Here is a 17,023-nt window from a genome sequence, read left to right as displayed (position 1 = left end):
GGGGAAGGGGGAGGGGAAGGGGAAGGAGACTGTAAGCCGCTCTGAGACTCCGAGTGAAGGGTATAAATCCAATCTCATCTCTTCTTCTTATACCTTGTGGCTAATAGCCACTGATGGACCTCTGCTCCATATGTTTATCCAGTCCCCCTCTTGAAGCCGTCCATGCTTGTATCCGCCACTAACGCATAAAGAATACAGTGCATCCCCTGCCCCAGCCTGTGAGTTCCTATCTATATGCTGTGGCTAATAGCCACTGATGGACCTCTGCTCCATATGTTTATCCAGTCCCCCTCTTGAAGCCGTCCATGCTTGTATCCGCCACCACTTCCTGCGGCAGTAAATTCCGTGTGTTCATCACTCTTTGGGTGAAGAAGGACTTCTTTTTCTCTGTTCTAAGTCTACCGCTCATTAATTTCATGGAGTGCCTAGGAGAGGATAAGTCCAAATAAATGAGGAAGGGCCACTTCCTAGCAGAGGATGCTAATTTTCCGCTCCCAAGCATTTCTCCTCACACACGCTCCAATCAAGCCGATGACAATGAAGAACTGGATTTATACCCCGGTCTTCACTCGGACTCTCAGAGCAGCTTACAATCTCCTTTCCCTTCCTCTCCCCACAACAGACACCCTGTGAGGTCAGCGGGGCCGAGAGAGCTCTCTCGAGAACTGCCCTTGAGAGAACAGCTCTGAGAGAACTTGTGACTGACCCAAAGTCACCCAGCTGGCTGCATGTGGAGGAGAAGTGGGGAATCAAACCCGGCGCTTCCAGATGAGAGTCCTGCTGCTCTTAACCATGACACCAAACTGGCATTGTACACCTTTGCCTCCTTCACAAGCATCCTTTACCAGTTTGGTGTAGTGGTTAAGTGTGCGGACTCTAATCTGGGAGAACCGGGTTTGATTCCCCACTCCTCCACTTGCACCTGCTGATGTGACCTTGGGTCAGTCACAAGCTCTGGCACAGCTGTCCTTGAAAAAGAGCAGTTTGTGTCAGAGTTCTCTCAGCCCCACCCACCTCACAGGGTGTCTGTTGTGGGGAGGGGAAGGGAAAGGAGTTTGTAAGCCGCTCTGAGACACCTTTGGGTAGTGAAGGGCGGGGTATAAATCCAATCTCTCTCTCTCTCTCTCTCCCACCTTCTGACTAGGATACAAGGACTCGGATCTCCTTTTCTACTCTGCCCGTGTCTAACGAAGGGAGGCTTCCACCCTGGGAATCTTGCAGGCCTCATAAAGGGCTACTGGACTTAAATCCAACTGTTCCACGGCAGACCAATACAGTTCCCCCTCTGAAACTTCCCAGCGCAGGCTTTTCCCGAACCCCAAAGACGTTTTTGTTCCTTCTTGTTAACAGGAAGAGGGAAATGCCAGCTTGCTCAGCACACGGCATGGCATCGCCGTGGCGGAACCTTCCTCTGCCCATGGGGAGAGGGGTGCCTCTGCCTTGATCAGTACGTCTTACCCAGAGCCGCTCCGTGCGCCCCCCCCACACACACACGTTTTATTTCACGGGGCGTTCGGGGTGCAATGAATTTTGTGTCCCCCCCCCATTTCCATACTTGAAAGCGCCTGGACTCTAATCTGCGCAGACCCCAATCTGGGAGAACTGGGTTTGGTTCCCCCTCTTCTCCTCCACATGCAGCCCACTGGTTGACTCTGAGAGAACTTGTGACTGACCCAAAGTCACCCAGCTGACCCAAAGTCTCTCAGTCCCACCTCCCTCACGGGGTGTCAGTTGTGGGGAGGGGAAGGAGATGGTAAAGCGCTTTGAGAATCATAGAGTCGGAAGGGACCTCCAGGGTAATTTAGTCCAACTCCCTTGCACAATACGGGAAATTCACAAATACCTCCCCCACACACACACACCTCCAATGACCCCTGTTCCAGGCCCAGAAGATTACAAAAACCTCCAGGATCCCCGGCCAAACTGGCCTGGACAACAATGGCTTCCTGACCAAGGCTCCCTCTAAGCTGTGGAGTCTTGTGAGCAAAAACTCTGCTTTGCGAGTGACTGGCATTCAAGCTGTGAGCCGGCGATTCGGCCGCTGCATAAATCGGTTTGCGCTGGAGCCCTCCTTCCCAAGCGGAGACAGACATCCGTGCGCCGGAGGCTAAAGAAACTGTGAGCTGGCTCACACTCACTCAGCTTAGAGGAAACACTGTATCCTGACCCCAAAGTGGTGAATGGCATTTCCCTGGGCGTGTGAGAAAGGGCCGCGAGAACTGAGCACAGATGCAGACCCTCCCTTCTCGTGATCTGCCTAAGTTTGCAGAATCGGCACTGCTGTCAGACGGCCATCCAGCCTCTGTTTGAAAACCCCCAAAGAGACCCCAAGTAAAGGGCAGAGTATAAATCCAATCTCTTCCTCCTCCTCTTCTTCTTCTCCACAGTTCCCTTTCAAGAACCTGCCCCTGCTGCCGTTATTACTCGCTTCCTCTTTTTCAGGCCTGTTTACACACACACACATATGTCGCAATGCAGGTGAAGTAATCATGTCGCCGCAGCCTGAAAGGTCCCAATCCTCCAAATGTCAAGGGTTGGGGAGGGGGAGTTACAAGCCGTGCTCCCTCTAAGCTGAGTTAGTGTGAGCTAGCTCACAGGTTTTTAGCCTCCGGCTCACCCATTTTTGCCTTAGCCCAGGAAGGAGGGCTCCAGAGCAAACTCACTTATGCAGCCGCCAAATCGCCTGCTCACAACTTTAATGTGAGCCAGTTCGGTGTAGTGGATAAGTGCGCAGACTCTAATCTGGGAGAACCGGGTTTGATTCCCCACTCCTCCACTTGCACCTGGCTGGATGACCTTGGGCAAGCCATAGTTCTGATAAGATCTGTCCTTGAAAAAGAGCAGTTTCTGTCAAGAGCTCTCTCAGCCCCAACGACCTCACAGGGTGTCTGTTGTGGGGAGGGGAAGGGGAAGGAGTTTGTCAGCCGCTCTGAGACACCTTTCGGTAGTGAAGGGCGGGGTATAAATCCAATCTCTTCTTCTTTAATGCCAGTAGCTCACAAAGTAGAATTTTTGCTCACAGGATTCCATAGCTAGAGGGAGCAAGTAAGGTTTGCTCGTTCTCCACCTCTTTGCCGGAGCGTGTCCAAGGTGATTATGAAAACCCGGGAGCCGAAACCATCCCTGTCTGACTTCTGAGAGCGATAAGATAAGCCCCGCTGGAGGCCGTTCGCGGAACGTGACACGACTGGAGACGCCAGGGTCACTCCTTCCGAGATCCTCTAGTCCATCGGCCGACTCCATCGGGGGCACTGTCGCCGCTAACTAGCTGCTACAAATTTAACATAAAGGCCGGCTGCAGACAGGGCAGAGCCCAAGGACAAAGTCTGCGTCAGCACCGGTCTTCCACACGGCAATGTTCCCTCTAAACTCAGTTCGTGTGAGTGAGCTCACAGATTTTTAGCCTCCGGCTCGCACATTTTTTTGCCTTCGCTCAGGAAGGAGGGCTCCAGAGCAGTGTTCCCTCTAAGCTGGGTTAGTGTGAGCCAGCTCACCGTTTTTTAGCCTCTGGCTCACACGTTTTTGTCTCAGCTCAGGGAGGAGGGCCCCAGAGCAAACTGATCGACGCAGCAGCCAAATCGCTCGCTCACAACTTTAATGCCAGTAGCTCACAGAGTAGCATTTTTGCTCACAAGACTCACAAGAATGGGTTTAAAGTAAGGGTGGAAGATACCAACTGGATATTAGGGAAAACGTTTTGACACCCAGGGTTGTGCAGCAGTGGAATTGGCTGCCTCGGGAGGTGGTGAGCTCCCCCTTCCTGGCGGTCTTCAAGCAGCGGCTGGACGAACACTTGTTTGGGGTGCTCTAGGCTGATCCTGCGTTGAGCAGGGGGTTGGACTGGATGGCCCGGATGGGACCCTTCCGACTGTGTGTGATTCTGTGATTCAGCAAGGCTCTTATGTCCTTATCTCTTCCGTTCCATGCCTTCTCTCAGCTGCCCCACAACTACCCAACAACTCCCTTGGATGTGGAAACAAACAGTTCCTTTCCTGATAGCAGAGCTGAAAAAACGGGCTTATTTCAGAGGGCATTTTGTATGCATTTTAGGAACTTGCTTAAGTCTGGGCTATTACGGTGTACGACAACGGTTTTAAATACTTCGGGTTTTTTGATTTAAGTGACGGCTACCCGAGTTGGGCTCCCTGGGGAAAGGCCAGCCACAAAATGTTTTTTAAATAAATCCTGAAACCGAGTTGGGCTCCCTGGGGAAAGGCCAGCCCCAAAATGTTTTTTAAATAAATCCTGAAAGATAGTTACAGTCGGGGGTCGTTTCCTGCAGGAGCGCACAGGAGCGGAGCTCCAGCAGTAACGAGCCCAGGGGGCGGGCACATGCAACAAGCCCCACCCCCTGCTCCCAGCAGCCCTCAGTCAGAGCAAGAAGCAGCCAGGTAAGTTGCAGAGCCCCGCCCCCCGGTCCAAAACAGTCCAGTGGCACCTTTAAGACCAAGTTTTATTCAGGTACAAGCTCTCCCTCCTCTGCAAGGACAGATCTGCACATCCCCCCCACCCCCATAGCTAGCAATCCAAAACAGTCCAGCGGAGCCGGAGTGGTGGGTGTTGCCTTCTGACACACTTCCGGTGATGTCAGGGGGTGTGGCATATGCAAATAAGTTATGCTGATGAGTTATGCTAATGAGCTCCTGCACCTCTTTTTCTACGAAATGACCCCTGGTCACAGTGTTACCACCATATTGCTGAGGAAGAAGCTGAGGCCTAACGCCACGTACCGAGGCCCTGGCTGAACTAAGAAATGACCTGCAAACTCACAAAACATTCGTTGTGCCCTGGGTTGGACCCTGCCTCAGCAAAGAGTTGGGGGGGGGAATCTCCTTCTTGGAAACTGAACTCCTATAACACTAACATTTGCCTCTCTCGCTGCGGCCAAGTCCTCCCTCTTCTGTTAACATCTCGCCATCCCATAATTATTGTTGCTTTACCTACCGTACGCAGCTTCACGTCCCATGTCGCTCTGCACATAAGAAATCACGCCGACGCCGGTAGCCAGCAAGCCATTCCGAAACCAAGAAAGAAACCCTGAAGAGAAGCAAGAACAGGGGGAGGGGGGAGGAAAAAAACCTAATTTAACCCGCTGTGATTTTATGAACCGCAGTCACCCGGAGGGACTTCCTGTGCAGGGATGTATATCCCAGGAAGTGAGACCATGTGGGACTCGGTTCCGTGGGATGCAACGAGATATCCTCGCCAAGAAACAGCAGATCGCGATTCTCAACCCCAAAACGAAAAGCCAAGGAATGCATTTTGTTAACACGCCAACCAAAACAACCCGGAACACGTCTTAATAAAAGGCAATTTCCCTGGCTTTTTTTTGTTTGGGGGGGGGGGGGTTCTGCACTGAGACAGCGTGGCTACCCCACAACCTCAATCAATCAAAGATTTACACTATCTGTGCCCACACTTGGGAAATTACATACTGAAGGCAGAACCAGTCTCTGTGTTAAGGAGGCAGAGCTAATGAGTCTCCAAGCGAGTGCAATTGACCAAGAATCTGAGGAGGAAACAAAAGCCAGGAAACTGAAAAGCCTACTTCTTCAGAATGGTGATAGGAGCTGGAGGAGGAGGAAGAAGAGGAGAAGAGATTGGATGTATACCCCGCCCTTCACTACCCAAAGGTGTCTCAGAGCGGCTTACAAACTCCTTTCCCTTTCCCTCCCCACAACAGACACCCTGTGAGGTAGATGGGGCTGAGAGAACTCTTAACAGAAACGGCTCTTTTTCAACAACAGCTCTTATCAGAACTACGGCTTGCCTAAGGTCATCCAGCCAGGTGCAAGTGGAAGTAGCATCTTTGGCTGATTAGGCAGTTGGTTCCCTTTCTCGAGCGCAAAGATCTGGCATCAGTGATCCATGCTATGGTCACCTCGAGGTTGGACTACTGCAATACTCTCTACATGGGGCTGCCCTTGGGGGCAACTTCGGAAGCTGCAGCTGGTGCAAAACGCAGCGGCCAGGCTGCTGATGGGCCTCCCAATGCGGGAGCACATCCAGCCTGTGCTAAAGGCGTTGCACTGGCTGCCAATAGCATTCCGGATCCGCTTCAAGGTGCTGTTTTTGACCTTTAAAGCCCTATATGGTCAGGGACCTGTCTACCTGAGGGACCGCCTTTCCCCGTATGTTCCCCAGAGAGCACTGAGATCTGGGATGCAACATCGCCTGACCCTTCCTGGCCCTAAAGAGGCCAGGCTGACAACAACTAGGTCTAGAGCACTTTCGCTAGCTGCACCAGCATATTGGAACAAGCTTCCTAGTGAGGTCAGGACCCTGCGAGATCTCCAGCAATTCCGCAGGGCCGTGAAGACGGAGCTTTTCCACCAGGCATACCAGTGAGAGCGACGGTATGCCAGCCAAGCCTGCCAACCCACCAAGGCATGCACTCTGTACAGGTAGTTAGCAATGTGGTCGAGGTCCAGTCGTAATGATTTACCGAACCGCTTTTACTTATATTTATTGTATTTATGTAAGTTGTTTTATGGATTAATGTTTTATCTATGTCAGTTTTATTAATGTTTAATGTGAGCCGCCCTGAGCCACTTCAGCAGAAGGGTGGGATAAAAGTTGAATGAATAAATAAATAAATTGCTCAAAAGCCAGTCAAATCCGACTCTAGGAGGAAAAACTTGCCGACCTGCCAAGACATGTACTCTGTATAGGTAGTTAACAATGTGGTCGATGTCTAGTTGTAATGATTTACCGAGCCGCTTTTACTTATATTTATTGTATTTATGTAAAGTTGTTTTATTTATTTATTTATACTTTTGATTTCTAGACCGCTCAACCCCTGAAGGGCTCTGAGCGGTTTACACAGTACAATTTTTAATTACACTACCTCACTCAGGCCACACATTGAGGGGAAATGACTACCTATCAGGCACCCGTGGCAGGGTCTTGGTTGTTATTTCTGTGGAAGTTCTTAGTCCCAGACTGATGTTTTATCTATGTTGGTTTCATTAATGCTGTGATTAATAAAGCCGCTTCGGCGGAAGGGCAGGATAAAAGTTGAATAAATAATAGTAATAAAGTGGAGGAGTGGGGAATCTAACCCAGTTCTCCCAGATTATGGGCGGGGGGGGGGGGGGGGGGAAGGTTCCTGCCTCAGGAAACTCTCCAGAGAGGCAGCTTGCAAAGTTACTAAAAAAAACAGATGCTAAGAACATAAGAGACGCCAATGTTGGATCAGACCAAAGGCCCATCTAGTCCAACACTCTGTCACACAGTGGCCAAAAATACCTGGTGCCATCGGGAGGTCCAGCAGTGGGGCCAGGACATTAGAAGCCCTCCCACTGTTGCCCCCCCCCAAGCACCAAGAAGACAGAGCATCACTTGCCCCAGAGCCCCTAGCTATACCTTGTGGCTATTCGCCACCGATGGACCCCTGCTCCAGATGCTTATCTAATTCCCTCTTGAAGCCGCCCATGCTTGTAGCTGCCGCCACCTCCTGTGGCAGTGTATCCCATGTGTTCATCACTCTTTGGGTGAAGAAGTACTTCCTTTTATCCGTTCTCACCCGACTGCTTAGCAATTTCATGGCGTGCCCACAAGTTCTTGTATTGTGAGAAAGGGAGAAAAGTACTTCTTTCTCCACCTGCTCTATCCCATGCATAATCTTATAAACCTCGACCATGTCACCCCTCAGTCGACATTTCTCCAAGCTAAAGAGCCCTAAGTGCTTTAACCTTTCTTCACAGGGAAAGTGTCCCAACCCTTTTATAATTCTAGTTGCCCTTTTCTGCACTTTTTCCAATGCTGTAATGTCCTTTTTGAGGTGTGGTGACCAGTGTTCCCTCTAAGCTGAGTTAGTGTGAGCTAGCTCACAGTTTTTTAGCCTCCAGCTCACACATTTTTGTCTTTGCTCAGGAAGGATGACTCCAAAGCAAACCACTGTATGCAGTAGCCAAATCGCTCGCTCACAACTTTAATGTCAGTAGCTCACAAAGTAGAATTTTTGCTCACAAGACTCCACAGTTTAGAGGGAACATTGGTGGTGACCAGAACTGCACACAGTACTCCAAATGAGGTTGCACCATCGATTTATACAGGGGCATTATGATACTGGCTGATTTGTTTTCAATTCCCTTCCTAATAATCCCCAGCATAGCGTTCGCCTTTTTTATTGCAGTCGCACACTGTGTGGTTGCACACTGTCTAATTCCCCCCAACTGATTTAACACAAAATTAACTGTTTTTGTGATCAGTTTAGTCTGTCCAGTACAATTTTTATCCCACTCTCAGGAGCTCAGGGTTGTGTTCTTCCTTCCGCATTTTAGCCTCACAACAGCCCTGTGAGGAAGCCTAGACTGAACATGATCAGCCCAGGAGGCCATCCAGTGAGCTTTGCTGCAGTGTGAGGATCGGAACCCAGCTCCTAGTCTAACACTCTAAACCACCACACCACACCGACTGGCTGTACACAGGCTCAGCCGGCAGCGTATAAGATACCCACAAGGCCAGAGGGGGTATCTGCTTCATAACTTTATCCTAGCGAAGTCCATATCTGAACCAGATGCTTATTTTGGGCGGGTGGGGGGACTTCTTCGCACATAAAAATGTTCTGAAGAAAGCCAGTTTGGTGTAGTGGTTAAAGTGTGGGGAGTCCAATCTGGGAGAACTGGGTTTGATTCCCCACTCCTCCACATGCAGCTGCTGGTGTGACCTTGGGTCAGTCACAAGTTCTCTCAGAGATGTTCTCTCAAAGGCAGTTCTGGAAAGAGCTCTCTCAGCCCCACCTACCTCACACAGGGTGTCTGTTGTGGGGAGGGGGAGGGAAAGGAGTTTGTAAGCCATTCAGAGACTCCTTTGGGTAGAGAAGGGCAGGGTATAAATCCAATCTCCTCTTCTTCTTCTTCATATAAACACACACCAAGAGGGATTACCCTAAGGAGGGGGGGAACTATTTACCCACCTATTACACTTTTCATTCCACAATTATTTATTTATTCCAGAGGAGAAAAGAACGCCCCTTTATTTATTTTATAACCTGCCTTTCTCCCCCCTTCATTTATACCCTGCCTTTCTCTCCAAAGGGGACCCAAAGCAGCTTACATCGTTCCCCTCTCCTCCTAACATCAAAATAACCTTGTGAGGTAGGCTAGACTGTGTGTGACTGGCCCAACGTCATCCCACACGCTTCCATGGCAGGGCAGGGATTCAAACCTGGGTCTACCAGATCCTAGTCTTGACACTCTAGCCCAGTGATGGCGAACCTTTTAGAGACCGAGTGCCCAAACTGTGACCCAAAACCCACTTATTTATCGCAAAGTGCCAACACGGCCATTTAACATGAATACTGAGGTTTTACTTGAGAAGAAACAACTCATACATTAACTTAAGATGATCCAAACAAAGTAAGGAAAGCAATCCCAAATGCTTTCATTTACTTAAAATTATTTGGCAGAGAATTCGACACTTTAATGATGGTCTGGGCCTGGCTGGGGCGAGGGCACGCGTGCCCGCAGAGAGGGCTCTGAGTGCCACCTCTGGCACCCGTGCCATAGGTTCGCCACCACTGCTCTAGCCACTACACCATGCTGTCTCACTAAGTCACCCTTCCTACAAGGAGCTAAGAGAGAGACTGCTTGTGTGGGTCTTGCTCAGCCAACTCATATATTGGGTGGCTGCACATTTGAACTCAGGCCTCGGTCCAGACTCTGCATTCGAACCCAGGCCTCAGTCCAGACTCTGCACTCGAACCCAGGCCTCAGTCCAGACTCTGCATTCGAACCCAGGCCTCGGTCCAGACTCTGCACTCGAACCCGGGACTTAGTCCAGACTCTGCACTCGAACCCAGGCGTCGGTCCAGACTCTGCACTCGAACCCAGGCCTCGGTCCAGACTCTGCATTCGAACCCAGGCCTCAGTCCAGTGCCCTAACCACTACACCACTCTTGGGTAGGGTTGCCAGGTCTGGGTTGGAAAATACCTGGAGACTTTGGGGGTGGATCCGGGAGGGAGAGGGGCCTCAGCATTTTACAATGCCATAAAGCCCACCCTTCAAAGCAGCCGTTGTCTCCAGGGGAGCCGGTCTCTGTCAGCTGGAGATCAGTGGTGAAAGCGGGAGGTCTCCAGGCCCCACCTGGAGGCTGGCAACGGCAACCACAGGCTTCCAAAAGTCAAAGCCGCCTTCCCTTCCCAGAATGCCATTCGAGGGCACCCTTCCCGGGTACGCCCAACGTTCCCCAAGCCCCGCCCCCTCGCAGCACTCTAGCCCACCCTTCACGCCCGGCCCCGCCCCCTCGCTCTGGCCCCGCCCCCTCACCGGTCTCGTGAGCCTTCCTGAGGAGCCAGGCGTCCGCCTTGTCCAGCTCGCTCACGGCCGGCGGTCCCGGCCCTCGCCCCGAGCTGTACCTGGCCGCCCTCGCCCTCCAGGGCCAGGCCTCCCCCCTCAGGAAGCCGCCTGCCCCTCTCGCCCGCGCCACAGCCCGGCCCCACCAGCCGCCGCTCAGCACCATGGCGGCGTCGCAGGAGAAGCGCCGGTGTGTGGAGACCGCCTCAGAGAGGGGCCGGGCCGAGCAGGGCGGGGCTTAGCGCCCATTGGCTGCCCGGGCTGTCACACCTGAAGCGGGCCGCCCTTTTGCGGAGAAAGAGGCTACGGTTGCCTCAGCGATTGGGCGAGGCGGTTGTCGCTCTGGAGTAAGACCGGGGCTTGCGCTCGTGTCTGGATATGAGGATAAGTGTAGTTTTCTTTTGTCCCGCCTACCCTTATTTCGAGTACCCCATTGGCTGATTGTGGTTAGAGCGCCTGTCTCGCAGGATGCAGCCATAGAGATGAGGGGAATTCATAGGACGGCACCAGACTGACTTCCTCTTTCAGTGGAGAGAAGTAATATGCGCTTTTAAAGGGGCAGACGCACCAATTGACTGCGTGCAAGTCAATGGCAGCAAAGGCCTTATCTGTTGTTCTTAAAGTAATTTTCGATTAGCCACAAGGTATAGATAGGAATTCTTAGGTTGGGGCAGGTGATGCTCTGTATTCTTGGTCCTGGAGGGGGGGGACAACAGGGCTTCTAGTGTCCTGGCCCCACTGCTGGACCTCCTGATGGCCCCTGGTATTTTTGGCCACTGTGTGACAGAGTGTTGGACTAGATGGGTCATTGGCCTGATCCAACATTGGCTTCTCTTATGTTCTTATGATTCTGAGAGCCAATCTGGTACAGTGGCTACTGTGAGCCCAGAACCAAGGACTCCCGAGTTCGAATCCTCACTGTGCCCTCAAATTAAAATGTGATGGATTATAATATTGTAAACTCCTTTAAGTGCCACACTATTAGGATCAAATGTTCCAAATCTGCAGTGTCCTGGATTGAGGTTTTGCGACTTGAGTATCGGTTCAACATTTGTATAAACGTTTATTGTATTTAATGTAACGATAAATAAGAATTATAAGCAGTTTTTCTGGTTAAATAAAACCCCAAATAAAATCTAGCAAAACAAACGGAAGAATCTTTCTTTAAAGCAACGAAACAAGCAGAGAAGGAGCGGAAATAGCCACTAAGGGGGATGAAAGTCCAGTATAGCAGCAGAAATATCCCTCAGTCTTTAAAACGGTGGCAATGGGAAACTTATCATGGCATTGGACTGAAAATAATGTAGATGCTTTACATAACAACCTGAGGATATCATTTTATAAGAGAGAGAGAGAGAGAGAGAGATTGGATTTATACCCCACCCTTCACTACCCAAGGGAGCCTCAGAGCGGCTTAGAAACTCCTTTCCCTTCCCCTCTCCACAACAGACACCCTGTGAGGTAGGTGGGGCTGAGACAGCTCTGACAGAAACAGCTCTTTTTCAAGAACAGCTCTGACAGAACTATGACTTGCCCAAGGTCATCCAGCAGGTGCAAGTGGAGTGGGGAATCAAACCCAGTTTTCCCAGATTAGAGTCCACCGCACTTAACCACTACACCAAACTGGCTACACCAAAGACAACTAACATTTGGAAACATAACTAGGTGAAACTCAGGGTGGTGTAGTGGTTAGAGTATCAGATTAGGACCTGGGAGACCCAGGTTCGAATCCCCATTCGTCCCTGGAATCTTGCTGGGGAACTTTGGGCCAGTCACACATTCTCAGCTTAGCCTACCTCGCAGGGGTGCTGTGATGATAAAAAGGGAGGTGGATGAGAATGATGTAAGCTGCTTTGGGACCCTCCTGGGGAGAAGGGTGGGCTATGAATGAGGTAAGTAAACAAATAGATTTAATTCGCTGCAGATACACACGTTTGTGAGATTTCTTTTTCTGCACTTGTGGTTTTTCAAAATGGACATTTGAGACGCTGTCCTCGTGATCTGTCTCATACGTGTATGGTGAAGCCCTAGCAGTGGGGGAAAGCTGGTCATACAGAAGAAGGATTGGATTTATACCCCGCCCTTCACTACCCAAAGGTGTTTCAGAGCGGCTTACAAACTCCTTTCCCTTCCCCTCCCCACAACAGACACCCTGTGAGGTGTGCAGAGCTGGAATGTATTATTTTAAATGGAAAACTGGAATTGCTTTTGTTCTATCCCTCGCCTCCCTGTGCTGAAAATGCTGCCTCCACATTTAAGGATGTACTATTTGGGGGAAAGCACAATCAAGCCACTTACAAGGACAGGCTGTGGCTCAGTGGAAGAGCCTCTGCTTTGCATACAGGGGGTCCCAAAAGGTTCGATCCCTGGCATCTCCAGTTAAAAGGATCGGGCAGTAGGTGATGTGAAAGACCTCTACTTGAGACCCTGGAGAACCACTGCCAGTCTGTGTAGACAATACTGACAGTGATGGACCAAGAGTCTGACATGCCTTCGTTCAAAAGACACAGCGGTACCATTCAGAGAAAAAAACTAGAGTGTAGTAGCACCTTAAAGACTCACAAAATTTGTGGCACAGTATGAGCTTTCGTGAGTCACTACTCACTTCTTCAGACAGACCAACACGGCGACCCATCTCAATCTATTCAGAGCAAAGGTTCACAAAATGTGGTATTTACATTCCAGTTAGAAGAACCCTTTATTCAAAGATACGTTCTCACCAACAAACATGAACCATATAAAGTGCCACTCCCCTGGACGGCTCAAACCTCTAAAAGTTATGTCCACAGACAAAAGAAGGCTATGGTTTAAACAGCATCGCTACATCTTCCTGTGCCCCACTTTGCTATTTTGAACTCCCACTAACAGCAAATTAGCAGCTTCCACTTTTTCAGAGAGCTCTACCTTAAAGCACAAAAAGTTATGTCCACGGACAAAAGAAGGGTATGGTTTAAACAGCATCGCTACATCTTCCTGTGCCCCATTTTGCTATTTTAAACTCCCACTAACAGCAAATTAGGAGCTTCCACTTTTTCAAAGAACTCTGCCTTAAAGCACCATCTGTTTGCAGCTGTGTAGTCTTCGGTTCATGGGAGCCGTACTTGGCCCTCCAGAAACATCTACGGCTCTAGACAAACATGGACATGGTAGCGTTCCTGCTACGGGAAACCAAGGCTCCGCATGAGGTCTCGGAACAGAATTCTCAACAGCCAGTTCCATAAGGTAAGGTGTGTTTTTTTTTAATCATTAAATCTCGAGGTGTATCCCTCAATCTCCTTGAGACGCCGGCTGATATCTGCTTCTTGGCAGCGCTCTCTGGCTGCAGCTCCAAAGGAAAGCTGGATTTGGCAGTCCTCTGGCTTTTGTCCAGTGAGTCAGGCCATCCATCGCCATGAAGAATCTCCCGTAAAGCAGCAGGCCGGAGAAACTCTAAACTTGGCAGGTGTTTTTGTCCCCCTTAAATAAGGCCCCGACCCGGAGTCACTGCTCCCCCTAGAGATGTGAAGGCCCAGAAAAAAACCCAGAAAAATTAGGGGAAAAACTGGTTTTTTCCCATAGCCTTTTTTGTTTTTTTCTGAAAAATTGAAAAAAAGGGAAAAAATGATTACAGAACGTTTTATTTTAACGTGATGAATAAAATATTTTAAGACAAGGTGTTCAAATATTTTCCCAATCATTTCTAAAAAATATGTATGGTACCAGACTGATCTAATTTCTGTGCACTGAGGACGAGCAAGTCCTAGGTTACAAATTGAACTCTCCAAGGCAAGAACAAGATGCATTTCTTCCTTTAGGAGGTGCTATTGTCACAGGAAAAGAAAAAGGTTTCAGTTTTGTTTTTGCATGTGGGTGGGTATTCTGTTTGTAAGAATTGTTTGAGTACACTATATCTTTAATATGATAGTTGTGATAATTTCATGCCAAGCCAAAATGTGCATAGTCATATTTTATTTCCCTAAAGTAACAGAATGACTTTCATTCTGGAAAAGAAAAAAGAAGTGCTAATGTAGCTTTTTTTCAATATTTCCAAAAAGTTCCGTTTTTTCTCAAAAAAAAAATGGGTTTTTTCCCGAGCTTCAAAATTTCTGGAAATTTTACATCTCTACTCCTCCCGTTTCGTTTTGATGAAGACACCCATCTGCTTGGTGTGGACGTCTCTGAGCTGCTCCAGCTGCCTCTGTCCACGCCGGAGGAGGTACTCTATGTGCATGACGTCCGCCCGGGGGATCTGGGCGTGTTTCCGGAACTCGGCCCGAATCCGGGGCAGGAAGCCCGGCTTGTCCTCGGCGGCCCGGAGGAAGCTTCGGTACAGGCTCAGGACTTGCAGCTGGAGCTTGCTGTGGCGGGCCATGAAGCGCCAATCGCCGGGAAGGGCCCCAGACCAAGAGAAGCTGCCATAGAATGAAGGAAACGTCTCACGCCTGGAGGCACAGGTTGACTAACGGAGTCTGTAAGGTAAAAGGTAAAGGTTCCCTTGCTCGAAAGCCAGTCGAGTCCGACTCTAGGGTTGCGGTGCTCATGTCCGTTTCCAAGCCGAAGAGCCAGCGCTGTCCGAAGACGTTTCCGTGGTCATGTGGCCGGCATGACTGAACACCAAGGCGCACGGAACGCTGTTACCTTCCCACTGAAGTGGTACCTATTTATCTACTTGCAATTTCTTGCTTTTGAACTGCTAGGTTAGCAGGAGCTGGAACTAGAGACGGGAGCTCACACCGTCATGTGGCACACCCGGGTCTCAAACTGCTGAACTACTGACCTTCCACAGCCTGCAGTTCAGCGTCTTAACCACTTGAGCCACCGCAGCTCCTTAACGGAGTCTGTACTCAGACACAAAACCCTTGCTGTAGCCCATGAACCCAGAGGTTAAAATCAATGAGCCCAGTAGAGCACTGAGGTCTACTAACTAACCAATATCTTTTGGTAGTCCCCGGCCCTAGGGACGTCAGACTTGTCTCAACTAGGGCCAGGGCCTTTTCAGCCCTGGCCCCCACCTGGTGGAATGAGCTCCTGTGTGAGATCAGGGCCTTGCGGGATTTATTACAATTCCACAGGCCCTGTAAGACGGAGCTCTTCCACTGGGCTTTTGGCTGAAGTGGCGGATGTCCCCTCCCTCTGGGCCGGCCTCCCGTCAGTGGCCTGGATTCTTAACTCCGTCTTAATCGCTATGACATCTGATCAGAATTTACATGGTATTTTAGGAGTTTGTGTTATTTTATAGTGTTGTTCTTAAGTGGTTTTAACTGTATTATTATTATTTATATTGTTGGAACCTGCCCTGAGCCTGCTCGTGGGGGAGGGCGGGATATAAGTCCAAATAAATAAATGTTAGCCTTTAAGATTTATTTTAAAGAAGACAGGCGCTTTCTCGTTTTGCAATCTACTTAAGGGGCCAGCGTTCCGTGCACCTCGGCGTCTAGTCATGCCGGCCACATGACCACGGAAACGTCTTCGGGCAGCACCGGCTCTTCGGCTTGGAAACGGAGATGAGCACCGCATCCCTAGAGTCGGGTTCGACTGGCTTCCGAGCAAGGGGAACCTTTACCTTTACGTAAGAAAGCAAAGGATCTGAACCTAGGATCTCAAGGCTTACCCTCACAGCAGAGAGGTCTGTCAGCCATTTGATGGAGCCAGCCTGGTGTCCTGGTTAAACTGTTGGACTAAGATCTGGGGAAACCCAAGTATGAACCCCCCCCCCACTCTGCCATGGAAGCCTGGGCCAATTCACACGCTCTCAGCCTGACCTTCCTCACAGGGTTGGTGTGAGGATAGAATGGAGGAAGGTTGCTGGATGACCTAAGGTCAGTCACAGCCTCTCAGACTGACCTACCTCACAGGGCTGTTGTGAGGATAAAACAGAGGACTGGGGAACAAGGCAGGGTATAAATAAAGTAACTAAAACATGTCCAGCGGATATCTGGAGCTCATGGAACCTCCATGGGCAGCGGGGGACCACAAAGCTCACCAGCGGGGGGGGGGGGGGGCAAACCAAAGGGCGAGGCCATCCGTCTTCTGAAGGCATCCGGCAGTGAGAGCTGCGCCTGGTGGCTTTTGGCCTGATCCAGCACAAGCAGTTCTCCATCCCGCCAGCGCTCATGGAGGTTGGAGTTGGTTGGAGACGCGGCTTTCCCAAAGGGGCTCTCGGAGAGCCCGGACTGCGTGTCCTCCCGTGCAGCGGCCGGGGTGGGCCGGGCGTGTGAACGGGGAATCCAGGCCACCCCACGCGCCTCCACGTTCAGCCCAGAGGGACCCCACCACCACCACGCGGGATCGGGACCTCCCGGCTCCCTCGGCCCGGCTCTCCGCCCGCGCTCCGCTCACCTTTCTGCGCCCGGAAGGCGCCGCTGGAGCGTCAAAGGGCGATCGAACGTTGGCACACCTCCGGAGCGCTCTGCCCGCGCCCCATTGGCTCGCTAGTAGCAGGGGGCGTTCCCGGAAAAGCTCCGGCGGCCACGTGGGGAGGAGCGGAGTGCCGAGTCACCACCCATCTATGGGGGGGGTGGCTGAGTCCTCTGGGAAGGCCGGAGGGAGGGCGGAGATCTGGGGGGATCGCAGGGTGACGCACCTGGGTCCAAACCTTGTTCTTGGGTACGTTGAAGGACAGGTTGCAAGTCGGGTTGCCAACCTCCAGGTGCTGGCTAGAGATCTCCCGGAATTACAGCTGGTCTCCAGAGGACGGATCAAGGGTTGCGTCCAGCGGCACGTTTGAGACCAACCAAGTTTAATT

General features: G+C 50.8%; 2 protein-coding genes across 2 annotated transcripts in view; both read right to left on the bottom strand.

Moving 5' to 3' along the window:
* TMEM160 (transmembrane protein 160) overlaps positions 1–10,490 on the bottom strand; it is a 16,327-nt gene extending 5,837 nt beyond the window's left edge. Inside the window, exons 1-2 of the mRNA XM_015424116.1 lie at positions 10,273–10,490; positions 4,945–5,037 (exon numbers count right to left, since the gene is read on the bottom strand). Coding sequence (XP_015279602.1) covers positions 4,945–5,037; positions 10,273–10,465 — 286 coding nt within the window. The 5' untranslated portion in view covers positions 10,466–10,490. The remainder of the gene's footprint in view (positions 1–4,944; positions 5,038–10,272) is intronic.
* Positions 10,491–14,373: 3,883 nt separating this feature from the next.
* On the bottom strand, positions 14,374–16,737 carry SDHAF1 (succinate dehydrogenase complex assembly factor 1). The gene is made up of 2 exons (XM_015424118.1): positions 16,618–16,737; positions 14,374–14,690 (listed from the first exon to the last, which is right to left on the bottom strand). The coding sequence occupies exon 2, from the start codon at positions 14,648–14,650 to the stop codon at positions 14,402–14,404; it is 249 nt and encodes an 82-aa protein (XP_015279604.1). The 5' UTR covers positions 14,651–14,690; positions 16,618–16,737; the 3' UTR covers positions 14,374–14,401.
* Between the last annotated feature and the right edge of the window lie 286 nt (positions 16,738–17,023).

The sequence above is a fragment of the Gekko japonicus genome, unplaced genomic scaffold (assembly GCF_001447785.1).
Source record: "Gekko japonicus isolate JY-2015 unplaced genomic scaffold, Gekko_japonicus_V1.1 scaffold939, whole genome shotgun sequence".
Taxonomy (NCBI): Eukaryota; Metazoa; Chordata; class Lepidosauria; order Squamata; family Gekkonidae; genus Gekko; species Gekko japonicus.
This window is presented reverse-complemented; position numbering and strand designations above follow the sequence as displayed.

Coding starts and splice junctions, on each gene's coding strand:
- SDHAF1 (XM_015424118.1), bottom strand. CDS start 14,650: ATGGCCCGCCACAGCAAGCTCCAGCTGCAAGTCCTGAGCCTGTACCGA.